Below are 26763 nucleotides of genomic sequence, written 5' to 3'. Positions count from 1 at the left end.
TTCTCATATCACACTGAGTGCTCACACCAGGATGCACGCATGTACTCTGCTCTGAACCAGACTGAATCGCTCACCGGGGTCCAGGGAGGAGACTACAAACGTGCTCTGCACCGCTGCTCGATACCAGACCCTTCATACCCACAGCCAGGCAACCATTAGTTAAAACTGCACTTTAAAAACACCTTAATAGTTGGGAAAGGAGAACTTTTTAAACAAAAAATAAAGCAAGTATAGGTATCCAAACAAAATGACAAAATGTGATCCATGTTTAATAACAAGAAACTTTATTGAATTACAAATTTAAAAATGGCTCGCTTAGAAGTGGGACTATTTTATTCTTCTCACACTCACTCTTTCAAAAATTCATGTTATTCTCCAAGTGATAGAAGGTTACTCTGTGACCTGACAAAGTGGAGGTGGGGTGGCACCAGTGGCCAGTTCTTACATGTGGGGTCTTCATGTGGACTTCTGGAGGTTTTCTCTACTGCATCAAACTGACCTGCGGTGAGCAGTGGGGAAGGGGGGGGGCCGGCAAGCTGGTGCTGAAGTCTTCCCACAGAGGGGGGAAAGTGGAGATGGAGCAGGATGAGATGTGGTCCTCGTAACTGGGGACTCAAGATATGAGACAGCCAGTGTGAGATCATTCTTCCTTATTCCCAACCAAGCAGATGGCACACACTTAACTGCAAGGTCGTCCCATAAACGTGGGCCGTGTTATAGTCCATGCACTTGTCTGTCCCTCAGCCTTACTCCTGTGTAACAGAGGCAGCAAGTCAGTCAGGACAGAAATGTGCCCCGTCAGTCTCCATATGGAAAGACCACAGCTTAATGATCTCTATAAGCCTTAAAGTCCTCAGTCAGGACAGATTTGCAAATCAAAGTCAAGTCAGGAACTGTTCACAGGAACCACACTATTCTAAAATGCTAACATCTTCCTCCCAGTGTGTCTTCCTACAAAAGGAAAAAATGGTCCAAACTTTCCACTCTTTGCCTGTCTGGGATTTATGAAAAGCATACCAAATTACAATGGTGTTCTGAAAAACTAAAATACACTATAAAGTCAAACAGGTAAATAAACAACAAACCAAACTGATTTCAACAAAGTCAAGTCATATTTCCAAAAGCCAAAATCTATTAAGAACAAGTAATACACATGTACAAGAAATTTCAAGAAATGAGGATCACAGTTAGTTACAAATGCAAAATAATATCTAATTATCCCAGACTTGTGAACAGAATAATTAAAATCAATTTCATATGCTAGCTCAAATATTATATACAATTTAGATAAGCTGGTCAAGTATTACTTGAATACACACCATGTCTGATAAACTTATAATTACACTGCCTCTTATCCTCTTTTAATATTTGTAGGTACATGCCAATATAGGGAAAAAAAAATGTAATTTCCACTTGTGTGTTTACTGAGAAGAGTAACATTCTACTGTGTATGTTTCATATTGTAAAAAAGTTGTTATATTTTCTTTTAAGAAGAAAAAAAAAAAGGTAAAAATTAACTGCCAAAAGTTTAATATCAACTTATAAAACTGGAAAAAAAAAAGTTTTGAAACAGATACCATTATGTGGTCTCCCTACTGACCTGAAACTACAGAAGGCGTTTAAGGAAGGGACACTATGTCAAAACCAGAGACTAACCCAAGGGAGGCAAGTTACTTTAAAAACCTGATTTGCAGGAAAACTAGCTAGTTGATCTAGTCTTAAAGCTAATTACAAAATCCATCTTCTTAATGGTCCAGATGTTTTGCCAATGCTTCCGACTCAACAGAACTGTCAAAAAAGAAGAAATATTTTGTGAGACCTTTAAATACAGACAATGGGGTGTACCTCCTTGCCCTGTTCAACACAGCATACAACATGACACTGCTAAAGAAGCATTTTTAAAAAATATGCTGTATTTTCCAGACATGAACAGTTACCTATATTGTGTTTGACTCTTCCAACTTAGAATGCTAAGCATACATAAAGAAATAGTATCAAATATTTTATTAAGCACTTCTCTCCATAATTCTTAGGTTAAAAAAATTAATTCCAAATTTGAACTTCCAGAGTAAGCCACCATAGGCATCAGCTTTTTACATTACACTGAATTTTCTTAAATCCAACAGGAACTATGTCAGCACTTCGCAGCAAACTGCCTGTATTCAATACAAACTGTGATATACCCAGTCTTCCTCCTCCTCATGATGCTAAACAAATCCAGGAGAGTGCTGGAAAAACCAGGTTTGCCCAACAGGATTGAACAGCATGAACATCCCTCCTGTAGACCAGTTAAAGAACCTGCCAGTTCCGGACAGGAGACACTGCTTCAAGCCATGAAGACACTGTCAGCACCATACCTCCAGGCCCAAGAACAGAATCTCTGTGTGTAACAGAATGGGCACTGGCCTCACACCTGGACACTGCTAGAGCCCTCCTCCCACTGTCTTTTTAGTTCACTTCTGATCTCAGGAAATGCTTTAACCTCTGTGATTGTTTCAAAGTAAGGAAAAGTCTAAGGTAAGAATAATTTGAAAAGAAGCTTGTAGAATTTCACACACACACAAAACTAATCATAAATCGAAAGCATTTTTGGAGCATCAACAATGACCACAGGCAGTTTTAAATTTATCATTTCTACTACTCAGCATGACCTGTAATGTGGGTCTTATTTATATTTATCTGTGAGAATATTACAGTTCAGCAACATAAGGGGCAAAGGAGCCCAAAGCATGTCTGGCTCCAAAGCCCACCTTCCTCCCATGGGAGCCCCCAGTCACACGCTCCTAGTGTCCCCACTTCTGTTTTAGGTGTGATGTTTCTGTGGCTCACAGAAATCACTGAAGAATGAATCATTCATGTAATATAATTTGCCTGTGTGGGGCTAATTTAGGAGAACACAGGCAACACAAAAAAAGGCTTTGTAAGCCTACCAGATCATGGCGGTGCTCATTTGGATTTCCTAGAATAAACACTAAAACCAGTGGGCTGGATTTCAACGATGTACAATAGTTTTTCCAGAAAAAAAGTTTACGCAGACAATCATGCACATGTGCAGGTGTTCTGGAAGAACAAGCATGGAAGCACCTGGGTGGACACAGGAGCTGCACCTCTAAGATCCAGCCTTGTGACTCCTGCGCCAAGACCAGGCGGAGGGCGGTGTGCGAAGTCACCGTTCTAGTTCTAGCAGAGCACCAGTGTGATCCACGGCAGACGCCAGCCTTGGCCTCCCCAGCATGGGGCAGTGTGAGCATGGGACGCACAGCACAGCCCCCAGAGAAGAGCCGGGGTAACCACCCCAGGGAGAAGCCACCCCACAGAGCCGGGGGAACGGGAAACGCGGGGCGCCCCACCTTCCACCGGTTTCCACACTCGTTGCAGACGACAAACGTTGTCATGGGTTCATCAGCGCTCCGCGTTTGTACCTATGGCAAAGTTGGATGAAAAACACTGCTTTTCACAATACAGAAAATCCAACCTCAACCAGAATATCCTACATGAACTACAATGGTAGCACAATAAAATGTGTAACAGTCCAAAACAAGCTATTAATAAATTAGCGAAATAATAAGGAAAGAACACACATTTCCAAACAAAAGTCCTTGTCTTCTCATCTTTATCCTAGATAAGTGGGAAAATCATCTAAACTCACACATTATACTACTGGTAAGTGGCAACAAATATGAAAAATTTTCATCATAACTAAGAAGCAAAGAAATGCTAATTAAAAGAACTCTCAATTTGCTTACAAATTCGCAAAAACATAAAAATTACAAATACTTCATTCTGACAAAAACTGCCAAAACCTTTCTAAAAGTCAGACAGCAACAAGAGCCTGAAATACCCATCTGCTGTGACTGAGGAACTTCACATCTGCTCTAATATAAGACTGTAACTAGAAATACAAAGTTCTCTTGATATATTTTGAGAGAGATCTCAAGTATAAGGATACATTCTTAATACTAACAAATCCAGCTAACTGAAAGTAAGTTGGTATTTGTCTTGAAACAGGAGCTGTAAGCCTCTAGTCTGAGTGAGCCTATAATAGCCACACACCTGTGTGTAGGTGCAGTTCTTCTTCTTACACTTGCCGCACGTGAACAAGTCCGTCTGGGTCCCGCCCGTCTTGGCCATCTGATGCTCTCTGATGGCTTCTTTGGTCAAGTTTTTCCGCATCTCTTTGAGCTCATCACTAGCCATCTCCTGTCACAAGGACAGCAATACCACCCAGTTACAGGCACCTTCTATACACGTGCAGAATGCTGTTTATGCTCCAAGAGTTTAACAGTAATAGGATTAAAATCAACTTTTAAAGTTTTGAAAGTGAAACATCATATTTTTCCTCAAAGGACTCATCAGTTTGCTTAATCTTACATTGTCCCCAAACACTCTGAAGTCTATATGTGAAAACAGCATTTAATGCAATCCTACGGTGATGAGCATATCCAGGCCACGGCCTCTACTACTGCACCCACCTCCTCTGCCAGAAAAGGAACCAGGGCCCTCAGAGGAACGTCTGGTTCCAGTTTTGAGTCAAGAAATGCACAAGACAGGCAGGGTATCTCCTTATGCCAGGAAGTGGGGGAGCTGCCTGACCACTGTGAGCGCATCAGAGGGTCTACGTGACAGAGCTCCACTGACCAGACAGAGGATGATTTCTTCAGCCATCATGATAAATCATTGAAAAGACCAACCCCACTGGATAAATAAAGTCACAAGTCTGTGACGACACTTAAAAAAGTAGAGAACACACACATGCAAAAATGGCAACAAAAGCCCCCACTGGCGGTTAGTGGGGTGCCAACCACTCCTTCTGACAACTGTTAACCAAAGGGAAAAACTACACACTCCCTGCCTTTCCTATCCTAACCAACAGCCTTAAACTCAGGGCAAGTGCTCCTTTATCAAAGAAATCTAGCTAAGAAAGGTGAAAGGACTTTCAGAATTCTAGAAATCTCTGTTTTGCAACTCCTAATGGCAACACCAGTTCAGGCAAGGATCATCAAAGGGTGAACACGCAGATCAAAGGCCAGTGGAGAACCTCACAGAGAAGGGATGAGACTGTCCATACAAATCCCTGATAAATTTCCACATCCAAAGAGAACAAGATACGTGTCTCCTGAGGTGATGCAGTATGAAGTAAGAAGGACCAATGATGAAGCATTTGTGCAGGGAAAGTTAACCTATATGTAATCTAAGCCTACAAAACTAGCTTCCAGTTCACAGAAAAGAATGGAGACAGAAAAGTTAGCATAATGAGGAAGAAACGGGCAATTCAGTGTGAGATACACAAAAGATAACCCAGTTTCTTCAATAGGTCAATGTCATGGAAGAAAAGGGGGCTGGAAAAGGAGACTTAACTATGTTCATACAGTCTTAAGAGACCAAGCTTAAGAAGACATCTAGACTTCGGATCCTGATACAAAGTAAATGCGCAACCAGGAACATACAATGACTATAAACCAGATATTGGCTACACCAAGGAATCATCATTAGACTTGCTGAATGCAGTGATGACAGTGTAGCTACATAAGAAGAATGTCAGATTTTTAGAGATTTCTCTCAAGGATAGAGAGGTGGAAAGATATAATGTCTGGAATTTGCTTGAAAATAATTCAGGGGAAAAGAAAGAAAACAAAGAAGGGATAGATGATAAACAAGTGATAAATTACTTAATATACTTGAAGCTTAGGTGATGGGTAAATAGGACTTCATTACACTATGCTCTGTACTTTGTGAAAGTTTACAATTATTCTAATGAGGTTTTAAAAAATGAATCTTAAAAATATAACAATTTTTATTATATAGAAAGATAAATTCACTTGGATGCTCAGTAAGACAGTGAGACTGTAGACACACTTCAGCTTATATCTATGAACAGCTACATCTAAAAACAGCAAACAATGAATTTCATTTTCTACATCACTTTCTAAATAAATATAAAGATGGTCAATAAGATGTAGACAATCTTATAATATTTAACCAAGAAAAGAGCTTAGAGGTTACAAAGTCTGTTTGCAATCAGAGATTTAATTCTGATTATACATGAATATTTAAATAAAATAACATTTTTATTTTTGACAATAATTTAATAAGGCAACCACTCAGAGATCATGGTACAGTTATGAAAGGGACAAAGTAATGATGCTAACAGATTCGATCACCTTAAGTTCTTGTCTAGTATACTGTATATACTGTGTATAAAAGTATATTAGGATAGTTATTACATATGTAGTATTTATATAGTACTTCATAATTTAAACAGACTTTACACTTGACATCATGGAATACCATCACAAAAATGTTCTATTCAAATACACTCACCTCTGCTGTCATTCTAGCAAACAAGTCAGGAGGAATGTTCCCACACAGCACGTTTTTCCTTAAATTTGGATTTTTGGCATCCTTAAGATTTGATATCCTACTTCGTACTCTATTTTTGTATTTCATGTCTGTATTCCTTATTTCTTGATAGATAGGTACTAGGCCGTTAAAGAACAAGGTTAAATTATAAAGGTCCTAAGATCATTTTTTTCCTATTCTGCTACGATAAGAATTTCTGAAATATTTATGCAGCATTTCCAATTCAGGTTAAATTAATAAGGCACTATTTCTGCCTGATTTCCTGATCAGTACCTGGCAAAAAATAGTGACTGTATGCTATGCGATTTTATGCTATGAATGAGCAATACTTTCTCAATGTTTAATGCCAAGTGACACAGGTTAAAAGGGTTTAAAAATGTTAACTCAGGTATTCAATCTAAGTGAGAAAACTTTAGGAAAAGAGCTTGAACTTATACATGCTTTCCCTGGTCCAAATCTGCATTCTGCCAAGGATCCTAAAAGCCTCAAAAAGACCACACAGCTCCTTTGAGGGCCTCCTGAGAGAAGACAGTTCACAGTGGCCTGGAGGTTCATCTCCTTCCGGCTCAGCAAGAAGCCAGGTTAGCAGGTGGTTTTTCTCAATGGGACAGGCTCCAACAGGGGCCCAGCCCTAGGGCAGCCACCCCTCAGCCAGGACAGGCCCGTGGTATACTGTCATCTGTCACCAAACGGTCCCTGCTCCCCGGACCCATGTGTAAGACTCCCTCGACCCCACCAGAGTCTCTTTCTGAGGCACCCAGTGTGAACGCACAGGACGACAAGCTCAGGTGATTTCTACGCTTTGCTGAGGGCCCCCCCTGCTCCACAAGGTGAGACCCCACTTTACACTTGCTAGCACGTGTCCATGAGAAGTTACAGTCTCAATTTGCAAGGTGGAAAAATAAAAACACTATCACTATTATGTGTCTTACTTTTGCATAACAGAAAAACAAGAATAACATGTTCAGACAGCCCTCCCCTTTCCCACCAAAATAATCAAGACAAAAACTGTAGAATAAGATTTTCTATTCTTAATAAAATAATAATCTATACATAAAAAATAATCTAGTGGGTTAAAATAATAATAAAAATAATAAATAAAAATAAATAATAAAAAATAATCTAGTGGATTCCTGACACCATTATGAATATACATGCAAAGGATATCTTCCTCGATCTGAGAACCCAATTCTTCCTCATCAGCTCCAATGGCGATGTAGTCATCTAAACACAGACACAGAGAAGTGTCATGAATGAATGATTACAACATATTAAAAGAAAATTTCAGTACAGAGCCAATTAAACTGTATTCCTATTTCTTCAACCCCACTTGCCCTGTACAAAGAATCCTTTCAGTATAGTTTCCTTAGAATCTGGTCTTCTTTGTGACCCCTTCAGCTCCTCCTCTGGATTCACCTAGTGTCCACAGGGCTCCTGCATGGATGATGCCTTATCCCTCAGGAGTCGGGGAGTCATGAATCCAGCAGGCAACCCCTCACTGCACAACTCCAGAAATTCTGGCTACTCCCACAGAGAGCAGAGAAACTTATGCAAAGAACTGTCTTGTCTCCTTCCCGCCTCAGGCTTCCATGCAAAGAAACCATTCATTTCATCTGCTAATCACATATATGGACACATTCAGAAGACTACTAGGCAAATGTTCAAAGTGACAGAAGGAAACAAAAAGAAACTAGGAAGAAACAAGAAAACATATATAAAGAGATAGCAAAGGAATCAGAGTAAAGAAAAGGCAGAGTAAGAAGAGAAATAGGTCATACTAACCAGGGCTCAGTATAATAGAAAAGGATGAAGTTTTAGCAGACAATAAATACATGTTCCTATATATGAAACTTTAAAGTCAAAATTTTACATAGGAATGAATAACTCCAAATTAAATTAAAGCTCCCATATATAAACCATCTTTCCCATTTAAAAAAAGTAGGAAACGAAATTATGAATATAAAACTTATTATATGTCATAGTAACATTTAACAACAGGACAATAATATAATACATTAACTCAATATGAGGGGGGGATATTGAGTTTGCAGACTAAATGTGAGGGGAAAAAGGATTGTGAAAAAGAGTTTAAATAACTGTGACTCAGGGGAACATTCACCACAAGGAGGAACCTATTGTTTCTGAGAATCACATGTAACAAGCAGAGCCCTGGATGCCTGCGCCTTTCTGCTCTCAGTAGCGCCCGTCGCAACACCCTCTCCCTGGGCTGGGTGGTAGGGGGTAGCAATCATCGGGATTCCACCCGGAGGATGACATGAGATGGGCAGGGCAGCGGCGGTCTTGGTCAAAGGACTGAGCGGCGACACTTACCTCCCGTTCGTAGAGCAGCAGCGAGCATCTCCCTGCACTTTAACCGCACAGAATCTGAAGTGCTCGGCGCCCGAGGAAAAGATGAGACGTACGTGTCCCGGGCATTGGTCTCGTCCTTTCTGCTGCTCACGTTGCCGCTAGAGCTGCTGGAATATACACACACACACACACAAACACACAGAAAAAGAAGTCAGGAAAACTCTACTAAAGTGAGTATCATTACCATTACTTTCTAAAAACAATAATTCTGGGCCTAAATAAAAGAAAATAGTATTCTAGTGACTCTTAAATGGAAAAAAAAAACCCAAAAACAAAACACCTGCCTGTATATAGATTAGAAAGAAGTTAAAACTTTAGTAAAGATGAGACAAGTCTTATTTTTTTAACCCTGATTCTCCTTTTAAACATTAAACAATATTTTTAATACAGAAAACACACAGTACAGCTCAATACAGCACATGAAAAGGCAGGATCTCAGTTACGAGCAGAGGGGTAAGGGTAGGGCACAAAGGCTATGATCACTCTCAACCAAAACCAGAGAGAAAAATGCTGGCAAACCATGCTCCCATCAGACAACCAGTGAGGTTTATACATGAGACACTGCTTCAGGATAAAAACCACATGTAGTCAGAAGTAGTCGTGAAAATACAAACATCTCTTAATTTCTCCCTAAAAACATCAATACCATTGGGACAATTTAATAACTTTTCCAGTTGACCTAATCACTTCAACCACTCCTGATTAACTTCCTGTGTGAGATTCTTACTGCAATATTTTCTGACTGGTTTCAGTTAATTTTTGCCACAGTAAAGATCTCTGCCAATTAGTTCTGCCAAACTAATCCTGCCTTTCACTCCACAGACGTCACCTGCTGCTCTCTGCTGGCAGGTAGCCCTTGCCCTCACCCGTAACCCAGCCGACATCCACACACAGCCTGCATGTGCCCAGCGGCCACTCTGCAGGCCTTCTGAGGTCAGTGCTGTGTTTCCTGAAGCCTCCGTGACCCCTATCTCCCAAAACACACGAGCTTCCATGAAGTGAAATACCTTTCCTCTCTTGCTTCAGGGCTATTCTGTGACGTAACTGCAGTATCTTTTTTCTTTTCTTCAGAGTCTTTATCTGTTGATGGTCCATCTGAAAATTTATGAAATTCCTAAGTTTCAGCACTTGTTAAAATGAAACAAAAAACAGGACTACTGCATGTTATCAAGCTATTTATGCAAGCAAAAAAAAAAAAAACCCAATAAAATCCTAAGCTTTTAACAAGTAAATGAAGTTTACGCAAGCTGTTCTATTAGCAAATGTACATGGAAAAAACACTGCACATTAAAAAATTTAAGTGCGAAGTATATATGACAATGTTGTTTTGACAATTTTTCATGAAGTAAAAAAATTTGAGGTGGTACTCAAAATACAAATAAATATTTCCGAGATAGTAAATAAAGATTTTCATAGACTAGACTTCAGGATTATTAGTTAGGCCTACTCAGCATCTCCTCTATCTTAAATAATCTGAAAACTAATACAGGTTATTAATACTAATAAAGCATAAGCTTTAAGACTTAAGGAAGTGAGTAATCAGACACGGAAAAATAAAGTACATAAAATAGGTTGGGCGAAGGCAACAGTTTAGCACTGGAAAGAAACATTCACGTTTATATCAACCAAAACAGCTTTGAAGCTGGGTTCAGAAATATTTGGACCCACTGTATGAGCTACCCTAGTTTGGTCTACCTTTTGATCCATACACGAGTCCAAGAGCTGCATGAATAACTCAGCTCTCCACTGCCCTCTGTACAGAACACGGAAGAACATTCACCCTTGAGGCAGGACCTCACAGGTAGCTCTAAGCTCCCACCTGAACACTCCATTCAGCTCCCAGTGGAGAAGGGGGTTCGAGTGTTCCCAGACGACGCTAACATGCCGCTCTGGAAGGGACTGACTGACAGAGGATGGTCCCAACCACAACTCCAGAACTATCATGGGAATCCAGTCCTCATGACACATGTCAGTTCTCAGAGACCAACTGTACTGCCCCCTTTATTCTATGATTCCCTGGAAGGCCTGAAGATGCTATGGTATCATGAGGAAGAAAGCACGGATCAGCGATGACATTTCAGAACAGAGCAAGGATCAAGACATGTTCCCACAGCAACAGGGGGTAGAAGGCTTCAGAAAGGTGACATGATGCATTGTGTCTGACTCTCTGCATCCCCATGGACTGTACAGCCCACCAGGCTCCTCTGTCCATGGGATCCTCCAGGCAAGAATACTGGAGTGGGTTGCCGTTTCCTTCTCCAAGGGATCTTCCTGACCCTGGGATCAAAGCCCAGGTCTCCCACACTGCAGGCAGATTCTTCACCATCTGAGCCACCAGGGACAGGTAATACAATCAGGCAGTGCCGTCTAACAAGGTCCAGTGCTGGTGGGGGAGCAGTAACGCTGCCGTGGTGCACTGTACACCAGGGTGGCCCTCTGAGAAGGCAGGGCAGTAAGAGGCAGGAACGGTCGTAAAAACACTCCAACCTCTGAGCAGAGGGTGGTGACCACACAGCAGAGCCCGGCTCAGAGGGCTCAGATCACACCCTAGCTCAGCCGCTCAGCACCCCTCCTGCTGCTGCTGCTAAGTCGCTTCAGTCGTGTCCAACTCTGTGTGACCCCATAGACGGCAGCCCACCAGGCTTCCCTGTCCCTGAGATTCTCCAGGCAAGAATACTGGAGTGGGTTGCCATTTCCTTCTCCAATGCATGAAAGTGAAAAGTAAAAGCGAAGTCACTCAGTCATGTCCAACTCTTCAAGACCCCATGGACTGCAGCCTACCAGGCTCGTCCGTCCATGGGATTTTCCAGGCAAGAGTACAGGAGTGGGGTGCCATTGCCATCTCCGCAGCACCCCTCCTACTGTGCACAAACAAGGCACCTGATCTCTCAGTCCCTCGACTGCCTCAGCACACGTGGGTTACAGCAGCCCCCCTGACTGCCTCAGCACAATGGGGTTACAGCAGCCCCCCGACTGCCTCAGCACACATGGGTTACAGCAGCCCCCCGACTGCCTCAGCACACGTGGGTTACAGCAGCCCCCCGGCTGTCTCAGCACACATGGGTTACAGCAGCCCCCCGGCTGTCTCAGCACACGTGGGTTACAGCAGCCCCTCGGCTGTCTCAGCATAGTGGGGTTACAGCAGCCCCCCGACTGCCTCAGCACACGTGGGTTACAGCAGCCCCTCGGCTGTCTCAGCATAGTGGGGTTACAGCAGCCCCCCGACTGCCTCAGCACACGTGGGTTACAGCAGCCCCCCGGCTGTCTCAGCACAATGGGGGTTACAGCAGCCCCCCCGCTGTCTCAGCACACGTGGGTTACAGCAGCCCCCCGGCTGTCTCAGCACAGTGGGGTTATAGCAGCCCCCTGACTGCCTCAGCACACGTGGGTTACAGCAGCCCCCCGGCTGTCTCAGCACACATGGGTTACAGCAGCCCCCCGGCTGTCTCAGCACACGTGGGTTACAGCAGCCCCTCGGCTGTCTCAGCATAGTGGGGTTACAGCAGCCCCCCGACTGCCTCAGCACACGTGGGTTACAGCAGCCCCTCGGCTGTCTCAGCATAGTGGGGTTACAGCAGCCCCCCGACTGCCTCAGCACACGTGGGTTACAGCAGCCCCCCGGCTGTCTCAGCACAATGGGGGTTACAGCAGCCCCCCCGCTGTCTCAGCACACGTGGGTTACAGCAGCCCCCCGGCTGTCTCAGCACAGTGGGGTTATAGCAGCCCCCTGACTGCCTCAGCACACGTGGGTTACAGCAGCCCCCCGACTGCCTCAGCACACGTGGGTTACAGCAGCCCCCCGGCTGCCTCAGCACACATGGGGTTACAGCAGCCCCCTGACTGTCTCAGCACAATGGAGTTACAGCAGCCCCCCGACTGTCTCAGCACACGTGGGTTACAGCAGCCCCCCGACTGCCTCAGCACACGTGGGTTACAGCAGCCCCGTGGCTGTCTCAGCACACATGGGTTACAGCAGCCCCCCGGCTGTCTCAGCACAATGGAGTTACAGCAGCCCCCCGACTGTCTCAGCACACATGGGTTAAAGCAGCCCCCCGGCTGTCTCAGCACACGTGGGTTACAGCAGGTCCGAGCACGTGGGACAGTTGGGAGGACTAAGTGCATTAATACAGGCCCACGCATGGTGTGTCTTAAGTTTTTAGAGCTGTGCTACCCAGAAGCAGTAGGAAATCTCCCAGAAATCTAGCTAACAACCTAAACGGCAATCCTTCTGGCTTGGACTCTAATACAGGGTCATATATTTCATTAGTTTTCTTAAGGTTAAACTTTCTAAATTGCACAGGCTTTACAATTCTTGGTTACTGGTTTCCAAGTTCTTATATGTAACAAGTCTTTTATTATTACTGCTGCTACCGATGAAGTTTTAAAAGCTTCACTTTTTTAATTTTCTCCTCCACATGAGGCTGGTAGCTGCTCAGAAGATGGCTGGTTCCAGGGCAGGGATAGAAAAGCCCAGCACGTTGCGTGGTGCCAGAAAGCAGGAAAGAGGTTAAAAAACAAACAAACAAGCAAGGAGCCTGTCAAAGAGACACAGAAGCAAGTTTGAGGGGTGCCCGGTGGTCACAGCTGGGACAGTGTGAATATCAAAACAAATATGAGCAGGAATGGACTATAATCCATCATACAGAACAGGAACCTATGCGTCCACACTCACAACAAAAAAAGAACTGGGAGGCAAGATGAGGGTTCTTAAAGAATGATGACGTGTGGAAACTCAAAAAGTAGAAAAACTAGAAAATCATAATTTTGCAACTGTCACCAGAAAGAATGGTTTGGGCAATAACTGGGGGATATCAAATGGGGGTGGGGGAAGGTCTGACAGGGAGCACCATGGTTTCAGGGTCCTAAAGTGATTCCCACAGACCTCCTATTAGACATGAGGAGAAATCATCAGTGATGCAGTGTACACCTTGGCTGGGTCTCAGAAATAACACCATCCTATCTTTGTACACCACATCCCGGAAGGATACAACACACATGTGCGGTACCTCAACTGTCAACACTCAACTGGATCTATGCCAGATACAGCCCAAACAGGAAACATGGCGGTCCAGTGGTTAGGACTCAGCACCTTCACTGCAGTGGGCCCAGATCCAGTCTCTGGTTGGGGAACTAAGAGCCTGCAACATGCACTGCGCAGGCCAGAAACACACAAAACCCCCCACACACAACAGAGGGAGGGGAGGAGGGGCTCATGTGTTCTTCAGAAGTCAATGTCCTAAAAGACATAAAAAAGCTTAAGGATGAGAAAAAAGCCGGAAAAGTAATTACTGGGACAACTGACAAAACTGGAACAAATGTGCACTGCAGATTAAGGTAACTGTACCAATGTTAAATTTCCTGAATTTCCTGTATTAGGATTATGTAAAACACACACTTAAGTTTTAAAGAGTAAATGAAGAAGAGAAATCCACCTATTCTCAAATAGTTTGGAAAAAATAAAGTGTATGTGTCAGCATATACATAAAGACAAAAAGAGGAGAGAGATTATGACAAAAGAAACATGGCAAATACTAAAGATGAACGCCCTAGAAAAATACACGTGAATTATTTTTATTATTTTTGAAAATTTTCTCTAAGTTAGAAATAGTTTTTTTCAAAAAGTGGGACACCTTCCCCTCAGGGAAAAATTTTATTCTTAAAGAGGCAATCCAGGGGAGAAGGGAGGGGAGATGCATGGAGAGAATAATGGGGAAACTTACGCACCATATGTAACATAGACAGGCAATGGGAATTTATTGTACGACTCAGGGAACTCAAACAGGGGCTCTGTGACAATCTAGAAGGGTGGGATGGGGAGGGAGGGGACATGGATCTACTGATGGCTGATTCTTATTGATGTACGACAGAAAGCAACAAAATTCTGTAAAGCAATTATCCTTCAATTAAAAAATAAAGTGGCAAAAAAAGAGGCAATCCAGCTGTAAGTATTAAAAAAACAAGAAAGTTAAATCTGACTAGCTTGAAAAGCAGATCCCTCAAGGAGGTCAGACTAAAGCCCCCTCCCAGATTATAAAGTACTGATTTCAAAACACCTACATTCATTAAAAGGAAAAAAAAAAATTCAACAACTCAATGTTTGAATAAACCAGATCATAAATATATGTAAGGGAAGATACCTAATAACTTTTTCCAGGATTTGATGAGGGACTTTGCTAAAGATGTAACTTCTTCATCTGTGCTCTGCTTGCGAATAGCATTCACTGACATTCCAATTCTTGTGGACTGCAAGGCAATGACAAAAAAAATGTATACAAGTAATTTTATTTCAAGCAATTCATTGTTTGATTTTCTTGTTTTCTAAATGCCGCTTCATTTTATTTTATTTTATTATTTTTTTTGCCGCTTCATTTTAGAACAGAAAAAAATATCAACTGTATGAATTCTTTTAGCAGTAGACTGCAGACTTATGACACACACATCAAGGGTCTCACCACTAAGATCTGCAGGCATGTTAACTCGCTACTGAAGTGAGGCTGGTCAACTAGCAAAATGAAATCAGTCTCTCTCACAAGAGAACAGAACATAGAGTGTCTGTGTGTGTTCGCAAGGCAGGCAGATGCAACCATGGCCCACACACACACCCACTTTGCTTCTTCACATTCTCCTGCACAGATTACTATGTACATCACGTGCTGCACCTTATAAAGAGGACACCTAAACAAATACTACCATCCACACAAGGTTAAACACCAGCACATAATCACAGATACTAAAAATGGACTTCACAGAATACAGACAACTTAACTTGTGGTGATATAAGTGCTCAGGGTCGTGCTGGGAGCACCCATATTCATCAGCCTTCCCAAGATCCTTTAAAATCGAGATCATCATCCCTATTTTTAAAGATGAAGAGACTGGAAGTGTCAATAAATAACCTGGCCAGCATCACACCATTACTAAATGGCAAAACTGGGATTTTAATCCAGGTCTGTCACCTCAAAATCCATGCTCTTTTCCCACACATCAACTGTCTTCAAACTGTGCTCAGAGAACATAAAGTCTCTGATGGCCAATTACGGATGATAAAAAATGGTGATTTAATTAGTAAATTCAGGTTGTCAGGAGACAATCTCTCAAAATATGGTTATGGAAGAAATAAAATAACAAAAGGAACTGTTAGCGAGATACAAAAGGGAGCCCCTGCTATAAACTTTAAAGCTGAGAAATAAACGGATCCTTAAGATTTCCTTTTAAATTACTCAATGTACTCAACAAAGAGATTTGGGGCAGCTGTTGAAGAATCTAGAATGTGTGTCTGACTGGACTGCCCCGTGTTCTCTCTCGGAGAGCGGTGCACGGCGGAGGAAGTTTCCACACCAGACACACACAAGGGACTCACCACCCTAAAACCCCAAGGTGGTTTGAGATCAGCATTTGGGGGATGTTTTCCCCACAGAAAGTGGTTTCTTTCTTGTAGAAGATAGTATGCTCCAAGAACTTTTCTCAGTGAAGAAAAACTGTTAGAACTTTAGAATGCTTTAGAACTTCTCTAAAGCACTGCCTTCTCAGCTGGTGGGGCATGCACTTGAATGCAGAAGCAGGCAACATTTTACTATGATGGTAACTCAGTAGATTACTAATTTATGTTACCATCTTTAAAAAAAACAAAAAACAAGTTAATAATGTTTTACACTATAAGAGGAAAATACAAAAAACTTATATTGATATTGAAGATGTTTCAGTATTTTATGACAATTACCTAGTCAAAAATTATGACATATGTTAGCACATACCTGTAACAGTTCCAGGGTCATGGGAATATTCTTAAGCTCCTTCAGTAAATCCAAAGCTCCAGCCTATAAAATAAAATAATTTCAAATTAAATTCTCCAGAGAGTAAAGCAAAGCCTAACCAGAGATTTAAAAGCATATTTTCCTATCCACAATTCACTGAGAGTCATTTATTCATGTGAGGAGAATGGTATATAGAGATATAGATACATAGACGAAAGAGGAAAAAAAGAGAGAGGAAAGAGTTTTACAAACAGACTGCAACTCACTAGAGGATCATAAAATCCATTTACTGGGTTGTTAACCAGCACCTACATGTTGTCTTGTGAGTTTACTTTCAGTAGTATTTGTTTATGTGTCCCAACTAGAAGTATGCAATGTTTCTCACTGTGGTGGTACAATACCCCCAGACTTCCATGCAGGGCAATTAGCTATGGAAGCAGGAGTGGGAGAGTGGTGGTGGTGGCGGCACCACTTCTCTAGAATTCTCACCATGCCTCTGCACTTCACAGCTCAGACTCAAGGACACTGCTGTCTACCTGGTTCTTGCACAGTAAGAAGCAAATTCTGAAAGGAAATCCAGAAGTGAGGTCTCTGTTAAGCTCGCAGGCCCATCTTCTGCCAGGGCTCTGATTCCCATCTAGAATCAAAGGCTCCCACACAGCTGACGCTAAGGGGGCTGGAATTACATGAGAAGCAACAGTGCCACCTACAGCTTGGGGCCAAAGTTCCAAAGTGATACTCATTCAACCAACCACATTTCAGTTCAGTTCAGTTTATCTAATACATTTAACTCAATCATATTTCATTTAGTCTAATAGTGACTTAATGTACTATATTTGGACAGATCATCATTCTACATACCACTAATAAAAAAAAACCATTAAACTATCATAAACTCTTCTTATCACTTCTTTTCACTTTTGCAGTTCCTTTAGACTTGGAATTTTTGTCATATTACCTTTTACATATAGAAAAATATAATCAAAACTGGCTAAGGTGGTGGTTCTAAAACTATTTTGCAGAGTCTAACACTTATGAATTACCTACTGACTCAGATTCAATAATATCTGATTTTAGCCCACAAAAAGCTGTGTCAAAACACTAGTAACACAACATTTCACAAAAGAATCCATAAAAGAGCTCTGAGCCATCAGCTCTCTGCAGGCACCAGGGTGGGCTCTGGATGTGTGAGCCTGCTGCCTTTACCCCACTGCTCTTCTCCCACTGGCTTCTCGGGGAGCCAAGAGCACCCCACTACTCTCAGATTTCCTTCCAAGTCACTGACACCTGCTCCGCAATGTCGATGCTGGGCTGGATGTTCTGTCTGTGAAAGTACACCTCAACAGCCATCTGGCCAGCAACACATGTAACTCATTCTGCTTTCTGAAATGTTAAAATATGAAAACTAGGCACTCCACGAACTAGTGAAACACAGCACACCCTGGGAAAACAGAAAGCCCAGAGCACGGAACAAGCATGGAACCTCATGGTATCACTGTATTTCTTAAGTCTAAAATCAAGGAAAGGTTTCTAGCCAGATAATTCTTCCATTGAAAGTTGACAGATGTGGCCCTGGAGAATAAAACAGTATTAACTTTTCTTCTGGCAACAGACACATCCTTTTAATTTAACCCAGAACCTCCTAGCTAAAAACAAGTTCAATAGAAATTATGAAACAGGTCATTATAAAGGATTTTTAAGGATCCACCTCTTAAGAGATTCCTCCTGACCATAAGTTCTATAATTTCTTCTTATTTAGAGGCAATTAAAAATAGAAAAACACTAGAGTTGTTAAAAAATAAAACACTGACTTTAAATTTACTGTTAATCAAGAATTTTTATATGCATACCATTTTTGTGAGCAAGTGTCTTCAACCCTCTATCTGTAAATCCCCAAACCAAAATCTTTTAAAAACCAAAAGATTTCCCATAAATTTTCAATAAACTCACTTTGGCAGTAACAGCTAATCTCGACAGATGTACAGAGCTATTTAGTTCTATTTATCCTACTTAATGTGTGAATGTTATATTTCACTATAGAAATGCCAATGTCTGATTACCGGGAACTGCCCAGCTCTCACTGACGATACTATGAAATATGTATTGTCATATGATGTTTGTACTATACCAATATCTTTATAAAACTGAAAAATTTGTATAAAAATTTTGTATAAATTTGTACAAATTTTGAAAATTTTGTACAAAACTAAAAAATATGTATCGTCATATGATGTTTGTACTATACGAATATCTTTATAAAACTGAAAAATTTGGAATTCTCAAATACGTTAAATAAAGACTCTGAAGATTTTGATTATGAGGCTGTTTGCCTGTATCCTTATCTACTGTAGATATTTTTCTTCTACTCACGTCTCTGTGGTCTTTTTGAACAATTTCTGACCTAGGATCAATTAAAAGTGAAGATAATCACAATTAAGAGTTCCTTAAAAAGCAGGGTCTCCTTAGGTTTACATAAAGCTGGGTTGCATATAAAGTTGATTCTTCTAACACATCAGCAATGTGGCTTAAGGTCTAGGCTGTTTTTCAAGCAGAAGGAAGCAACAGATTTGCATTAATTTCATCACACTCTCCTTTTTCATTCGGATCTCTTTGGTGAGACTGGGGTTAGAGATATAGGCTACGGAAGGAAGGAAAAGTTAAATAACACTTATGGGATAAATTTCTCAGAATTACAGTGTGTTCCAATCAAATAAGATGAGTAGTTCAATCAAGGTTCTTTAGGAAATAAGCAACTATTAATATGATGATCTGCATGGGTGAAAAGGGCAAAAAAAGAGATGATCATATTTTTTTGATCATATGTTAATTCAGTGACAAAAACTTTTTTGAGGGTTACTATGTGTCAAGCACTGCATACAGTATCTCATTTCATCTTTACAAGGAACCCTATGAAAGTAGGAATCCTATTATCCCCATTTTACAGATGAGGAAATTAAACTTTTTTGAGGGTTACTATGTGCCAAGCACAGCATATAGTATCTCATTTTATCTTTACAATGAATCCTATGGAAGTAGGAATCCTATTATCCCCATTTTACAAATGAGGAAAATAAAGCCCAGAAAAGTTAAGAAACTTGCACAAGGTCACATGATTACTAACCAGAAAAAGTGAGATTTACCCCATTCTGTCAAAAGACACACTGTCCCTTAACAAACACCCATTGACACCACATGCCAAGCTCTCTGCTGTGCTGAGGACACAGCAATGGGCAAAAGAGAAACCCTTTCTGACCTCAGGAAATCCAAAAATAAGCAGAAATCTTTGAACCTCCACTTCAAACCCTCAATTAAACAAGAAAAAAACCAAAACCCTGAATTCAGAGAAGGTAAGTAATTTGCCTGAGGCGACACTGATGGGTACTGCAAAGGGCCAAGAACCCAGTTTTCTGGCCTTACGTCACTGCTCTATTCATTCTACAGCCCCACCCTTGGGGCAGTTCTGCTCTGTGTGAGCTCCAGCAAACAGCACTACTAACCAGTCCCTAATCATCACCTGCCTCTAAAGGTCAAGTCTATTCGATTGCAGCATCTCCTACAGACAATGATGCAAGAGAAAGAAAGAGTCTGCCTCAATTTCCAGAGTCAAATTTAGTTCACAGTACTGGCTAAAAGATAAACAGCTACAGACTACTTTATTACAGCCTTGGTACTCCTACCTGTCACCAGAGAGAAGTGCTTTATAAAACATGATGAGAACCCAGTACATATAAGACTGTACAGGATCCAAACAGCCTTCTGTTCAAGGAAGAGGGAAGGAGCAACAAAGAACACACATATCTATGGCAGATCTAGATTAAAATCTAGGCTCTGTTATCAGATCTCAGGCATGTTACTTCGCTTTTTCAAGCTTCAGCTTCTTCATGTGAAGATGAGCATATTACACTAGACTTCAGTTAAGATGATCAAATGAGGTAATGTAACACATAAAAAGTATCAAATTAGAGTCCCTGACATATAAGAGATGGTTGGCAAGATACAAAATTTATACATAAATTCAACTTTATAAAAATTAAAAGTTTTGGGGGATTCCCTGGTGGTTCAGTGGTTAAGATTCAGTGCTTTCATGGAGTGGCCTGGGTTCAGTCCTTGGTTGGGGAATTAAGGTCCTGTAAGTCACACAGTGCAGTCAGAAAAACAAAAGTTTTTATCTTTCAGAAGACACAATCAAGAGAGTGAAACAACAGCCCACAAAATGAGAGACAATATAAGCAAATCCTATCTCTGGTAAGGATCTAGTGTTCAGAATATAAAGAATTCTCACAACTTAGTAATACAAGCACTCAATTAAAAAAATGGGCAAAGAATCTGAACAGACATTTCTCCAATATGCAAGGGCATCAAGTACTGAAAAATGTTCATCATTAATCATCAGAAAAATGCAAATCACCACAGTGAGATACCACTTCATACTCACTACGAAGGCTGTAATCAAAAAGCCGTAATAACAAGTACTGATGAAGATGAGGTGAAATTTGAACCCTCACGCTACTGGTGAGAATGCAGAATTGTACAACTTTGGAAAACCGTCTGGCATTCCTCCAAAGGCTAGACAGATACAGTTATCAGATGACCTGGCAGTTCTACTCCTACAGAAATGCACACACCCGACAGAAATTAAAATATATGTCCACACCAAGACTTGATCAAGAATGCTCTTAGATTATTAATAATAGTAAAAAAGTGGAAAATGACCAAATGCCCATCAAACTATGAGTAAATGAACAAAATGTGGTAATTCCATCAGAATAAAGGGATGCTACTCAACAACACAATGGAACATAATATTGACATGCTGTTACACAGACGAACCTGGAAAACACCAAGCGAAAGAAATCAAAGGTCACTTATTAAATGATTCCATTTACACGAAAAGCTCAGAATAAGCAAATCAAGAGAGAAAGTGCGTAGATTAGTGGTTGGGAGGAGACATGGTGACTATGTAAGGGGCTATTTGATGGATAGTTTCCATCTGGAGTGATGAAAATGCTTTAAAATTAGACAGTGGTGACAGCTGTACAAATCTGAGAACATACTAAAAACCCCTGAATTGACTTTAAAGGGTGGACCGTACTGTACAGCCACACAGAGCTGTTACAAAGGATGCTGCAGTCATTCTAAATTCTGACTTATGCTAATTAATCCAATTCTGATATGGAAACCAGAGGGTTTTTTTTTCTTTTTCCAGCCCAGGTAAGATTAAGACTTAGAAATGTACTTATTTCAGGTATCCCTGCACATAGGAAATTCTAACATCTAATTTCAGTTTCTCTCTTTGAAATTTAATTCTACTCAGCCCTGAGCCTTCAGTGAAGAAAAAGATAAACAAATCTCAACACCACTCACTAAATGTGTCCATGAACTTGAAAATTCTAAGTTCTCACTTGATTCCTCTAAGTCTAGTGTTACAAATCCTTTACAAAGATAAACCAGAAGATTTTTTTCAGTTCAGTTCAGTCGCTCAGTCGTATCCGTTCTTTGCGACCCCATGGACTGCAGCATGCCAGGCCTCCCTGTCCATCATCAACTCCTGGAGTTTACCCAAACTCATGTCCATTGAGTCGGTGATGCCATCCAACCATCTCATCCTCTGTCGTCCCCTTCTTCTCCCACCTTCAATTTTTCCCAGCATCAGGGTCTTTTCCAATGAGTCAGCTCTTCGCATCAGGTGGCCAAAGTATTGCAGTTTCAGCTTCAACATTAGTCCTTCATATCCTAGGCACTGCCAAGTTTTATATTCATCTAATCTTTACTAAATTATATCCAATTTACTACCAAAAAACATTTTAGACGCTAACAGCTAAAATTTAGAAGAGTCAGAATTTGAACCAAGATTAGGAGACAGACTTGCTTACTGACATTAAGTCAAAATGGCAAGAAAAAAAAAATCTATGTAAAAAATTGCTAATATCTGAAAATTTGGAACTAATTCATGTGATTCATCATGGCCTCAAAGCGCACCCTATTTAAGATTAAGTGCACACACTGGGCAACATTCTGGGCAGCACCAGGGTCAGGATATTGTGGGGATGTTCAGAGAAACCTGTCTGCCCCACAACAGCAAACACCCTGGTTGCCCAATGTACCCAGACAAGGTTCATGACCCAGATCTTCTAGAGAGATGTTTGGAGTGGTAGATGCTTGAACAGAATGGTACTGGCTTTGACACAAAACAGATTCAGATTACACCTTCATTTGGCCACTCTGTAGCTATTAGACTTGAGAATTCACTCAAGCGCCTAAATACTTAATTTCCTCATTTTTATTTTTTTAAAATATATTTTTATTTATTTACTTTTTGGCTGCACTGCATGGCATGTAGGATCTTCAGTTCAGTTCAGTTCAGTTATTCAGTCGTGTCCAACTCTTTGCGACCCCATGAACCGCAGCATACTAGGCCACCCTGTCCATCACCAACTCCCGGAGTCCACCCAAACCCATGTCCATCAAGTCGATAATGCCATCCAACCATCTCATCCTCTGTCGTCCCCTTCTCCTGCCCTCAATCCTTCCCAGCATCAGGGTCTTTTCCAATGAGTCAGCTCTTCACATCATGTGACCAAAGTATTGGAGTTTCAGCTTCAACATCAGTCCTTCCAATGAACACCCAGAACTGATCTCCTTTAGGATGGACTGGCTGGATCTCCTTGCAGTCCAAGGGACTCTCAAGAGTCTTCTCCAACACCACAGTTGTAGGATCTTAGATCCCGAAAAGGGATCAAACTCATAGAGTCTTAGCCACTGAACTGACAGGGAAGCCCAATTTCCTCATTTTTAGAATAGAGATTAAGACTTAGCTCAGTAAACTGTCTGAGGAATAAATCAGATAAGGTAGGTACTGAGAAGAATTCCTAGCTCAGAGTAATAGCTCAATAAATGGAAGCAGTTTTTATTATTACTTAAAAGTGACACCTATGATTTTTACTGTGATAGTAAAGCACTATCTAACAACGGCATTTAAACTTCAATTCAGAGGACGACTATTATTTTTCCAGCAAAGTTCACTTTTTCATAGTATAAAAACAGTATAAAAAATAGCTTGTAGTGAAAATCTGGAAGCCACACACACGAAAAAGAGAAACACACCTATCATAAAGAGAAACAAATCTACCATAATCCTCCAATTCCCCAGAACAGCTTCTGTTAAATTACTGAACAACTTAAAAAGCCTTCACGGGCTGCTGCTGGGCCGGGAGGGAGAGTTATTTAGACTGTTTCTCTTTCTCTATTTCATTTGCCTATCTGAATTTCTGTAACACAGACAGGAAAAGAAAGAAGGAAAAAAGTAAAAGAGCCAGTCAATTTTACCTTTCTTTGGCGGGGGCGGGGGGGCAAGGTTTTATATTGGTTAAGTTTTATACTACTAGAAAAATAGAAGATTTGAGAAGAAAAATGAGACTTGAGGCTTATTTGTGGTACTTCTCATTCTCCTATTGACGCATTATGTCTTTATAATTTGAGAACTGCAGATAAGCAACGGGTCTTCTCAATACTTGATCACTAGGAAAGTCCTCAGTTTTAGGAAACATCTATTACAAGGAAAGGAAACAAATACAAGAATCACTAGATGATTAAAGGATACACTATATGGCCCAAGTTAGAGAAAAAAATTATCCAACTAACAGCCTTTTCCCCTAGGTTACGCTTCTATTGTGGGAGTCTAGCGTTCCCTAGGCAGAGAAAAAAACTTGCCAGTTTAAGCAAAATAACAGAAATGTCCAGCCAATGAAATATCCAGAATTCATCACTTGCACCGAGCAATGAATGGCCTGTACCAACAGAAAAAACAAAAAGCAAAGGCAACTGTCTAGAACAGAAAACAAACAGGAAATACTTTAAAAGCCCAAAATTGCAAATGCAGATTAACAGTCTATGAAATCATATGCTAGGCAATGCACCTGTGAAAGGAAAAGAGGAAGAGACTAAGTTTGCAGCCTGAAGAATTCGGTGTTTAAGGTTGCTTCCTGCTCTGGCATGCAGTCCAGCAGAACACTCAGCTCCTGGCTTAATCCACAGTGTACACTTCATGGAAGCTGGGGAACTTCTTGGCCTGACTTGGTTTCTTACTCTGTAAAATGGATGCAACACAGCTGTGTCTGGAGTCCCAAAACGCCGCTGCATAGATGCTTTATAAAGTGCTTTCTCTAAGTGCTGTAAAACCAAAGCACCCCTTTCCTCTCTCCAGTTAGTCTGAGAATTCAGTTTAACTGAAAAAAGACAGCTTTGCAGTGAAGGACAGGGAAGCCTGGCCTGCTGAAGTCCATGGGATCGTAAAGAGTGGACACGACTGAGCGACTGAACGACAGATAGCTCTGAAGCAAGGGATTCAAAGTGGCACAGGCAGGTGGACAGAAATGCAGAAACTGGGACATCTCATACAAACCACAAGAGGACACGTCCACATAAACACGTTATCAGTGACAGAAAACGCTGCTGGCACCAACAGTAAAGCGCCCAGAGAGGCAAACCCGCCCAGCAGCGCACACTCGTCACGGTGTGTGCCTTAGACGGAGCCCTTCTGCACTCTACTGCCTGAGGAGATCCACTTAAAATAAAAAAAAAAAGTTTAGCAGCTTGCCAAACACACCGGCATCGTTTACCTTTTTAATTGCTAAACAAACATGGAGGACAGTTGAGATAATAGATGGCATGTTTAGCTCTTAAAAAAAAAAATGATCCGGGAATTTCTTTTTTTTGCTTTATCAGCTTCGTGGCTAGAGCAGATCACAAACCGCTGTTTGAAGTTCTCTCGTTTTTAGCCAATGAGCCCGGAAAAAGAGAACGGATTCTTTCAAACGGCGAGGGCTGTCTGTACTCTTGGGCTACGCCAGCGAGGCTCGGCCACCGTCAAGTTTATAGTGAGAACGCCTCGATCAAGTTCACCCAGCTGCACCAGCCCCAGGGGCCTCGACGCTCAGAGCGGGCCCTCGACCGCGGGATGGAGCCCCCCACCCACGAAACCCTCTGCCTGGGATGTGGGACAGGACACCTCCCCTCTACCAAAACCCTCTCCCAAGAACACGGGATAGGACTCCCGCCCTGGGACCCGTTCTATGGGACGTGGGACAGGACACCCCCCAGGATCCCCAGGACCCCACCCCAGAGCCCCCTCCCCGCGACGCGGGACAGGACACCGCTCCCAAGACCCCCTCCCAAGGACGAGGGTTAGGTCTCCCGTCCCAGGACCTCCTCCTCAGGATGTAGGACAGGCCACTCCACTCCATCAGAACCCTCTCCCAAGAACGCGGGATAGGACTCCCGCCCCGGGACCCCCTCCCCGCGACGTTGGACAGGACTCGCCCCCCAGGCCTCCCCTACCAAGGACGCGGGCCAGGACCCCTCCCCCGGGACCTTCTCCTCAGGACGCGGGCCAGGACTCAATCGAGGGCCCCTGCCCCAGAACGAGGCCTCGCCGGCGTCGCACAGGGACGGCGGGCGGCGAGGGCCGCGAGCCCCGTCAGGCCGCCGGGCTCCCGCGTCCGGTCCCCGCCCGCCGCCCGACCTCGCTCCGGCCCGCGCCGCCCGACGCACTCACCGCGTTCTTCTTCTGCACCATCTTGTCCATCTTCTTGGCAATGCGGATCACCTCGTCCTCCATGGCTCCGGCGGGCTTGCCCCGCGCCCGGCCGTGTGGGACGGGAAGTGCTTGAAGCTGGCCAGCGGCGGGCGAGCCCAGGCGTCTGCGAGGCGCCTCAGCAGGCCGGGCCCAGGCGCTTCCTCACCTACCGAGCCCGCGGCAGCGGCAGCGGCGGCGGCGGCGCTCCTCCCCCGCAGGCAGAGCCAATCGAGCGGCGCGCGCGCCGAACAGACATCACCAATCGACAGCGACCAGCAGGGTTACAGGCCCACCGGGCTGCACAGCCCCGCCGGCTGTCGTGAAAGTGGGCGGGCTGCGCGGCCGAGCTTCGCGCGCGCGCCCTGGGGCCCCGCCCTCAGCCCTCCCCACTGCGGTCCCCCGGTGCCCGCGTGCCCCTGGTCTGCTGGTCTCCCGTCCACGAGCCGTGGCGCCCGCAGAGACCCCCGCCCGGGGTCCCCCAGCCCCGGCGGCTTTGGAGGATGGAACGTGGTGAGAACCCCAGCTTTTTCTCCGCCGTCGACCGCTGCCTGGAAATTGGATTTTCTATTCCCCTCAATAGATCGTTGTATCGTAAGGATGTGGCCGTTGTAAGAGTTTCCTCTTTAAAGCCGTTTGTAAACGCCGTGAGGACGGGGACCCAATCTTGTTTTGTTTCCTGACTTAGAATGTTGGACGCTGTACCTT

The 26763-nt window shown here is 42.8% G+C and overlaps 1 protein-coding gene across 2 annotated transcripts; it reads right to left on the bottom strand.

Annotated features, from left to right (window-relative positions):
- Positions 1-261: 261 nt before the first annotated feature.
- TCEA1 (transcription elongation factor A1) lies at positions 262-26292 on the bottom strand. 2 transcript variants are annotated; one of them, XM_065902793.1, is made up of 10 exons: positions 26038-26292; positions 16485-16547; positions 14868-14973; positions 9738-9825; positions 8692-8834; positions 7528-7584; positions 6322-6476; positions 4054-4200; positions 3351-3422; positions 262-1788 (listed from the first exon to the last, which is right to left on the bottom strand). In XM_065902793.1, the coding sequence occupies exons 1-10, from the start codon at positions 26098-26100 to the stop codon at positions 1780-1782; spliced, it is 903 nt and encodes a 300-aa protein (XP_065758865.1). In that variant the 5' UTR covers positions 26101-26292; the 3' UTR covers positions 262-1779. The 2 variants fall into 2 exon arrangements, with proteins under 2 accessions (XP_065758865.1, XP_065758864.1); XM_065902792.1 differs by having other exon boundaries at positions 8692-8837; positions 26038-26291.
- Positions 26293-26763: the final 471 nt, after the last annotated feature.

This window comes from Muntiacus reevesi, chromosome 12 (genome assembly GCF_963930625.1).
Source record: "Muntiacus reevesi chromosome 12, mMunRee1.1, whole genome shotgun sequence".
NCBI classification, from domain to species: Eukaryota; Metazoa; Chordata; class Mammalia; order Artiodactyla; family Cervidae; genus Muntiacus; species Muntiacus reevesi.
The sequence above is the reverse complement of the archived record's forward strand: the minus strand, read 5'-3'. Positions and strand labels throughout refer to the sequence as shown.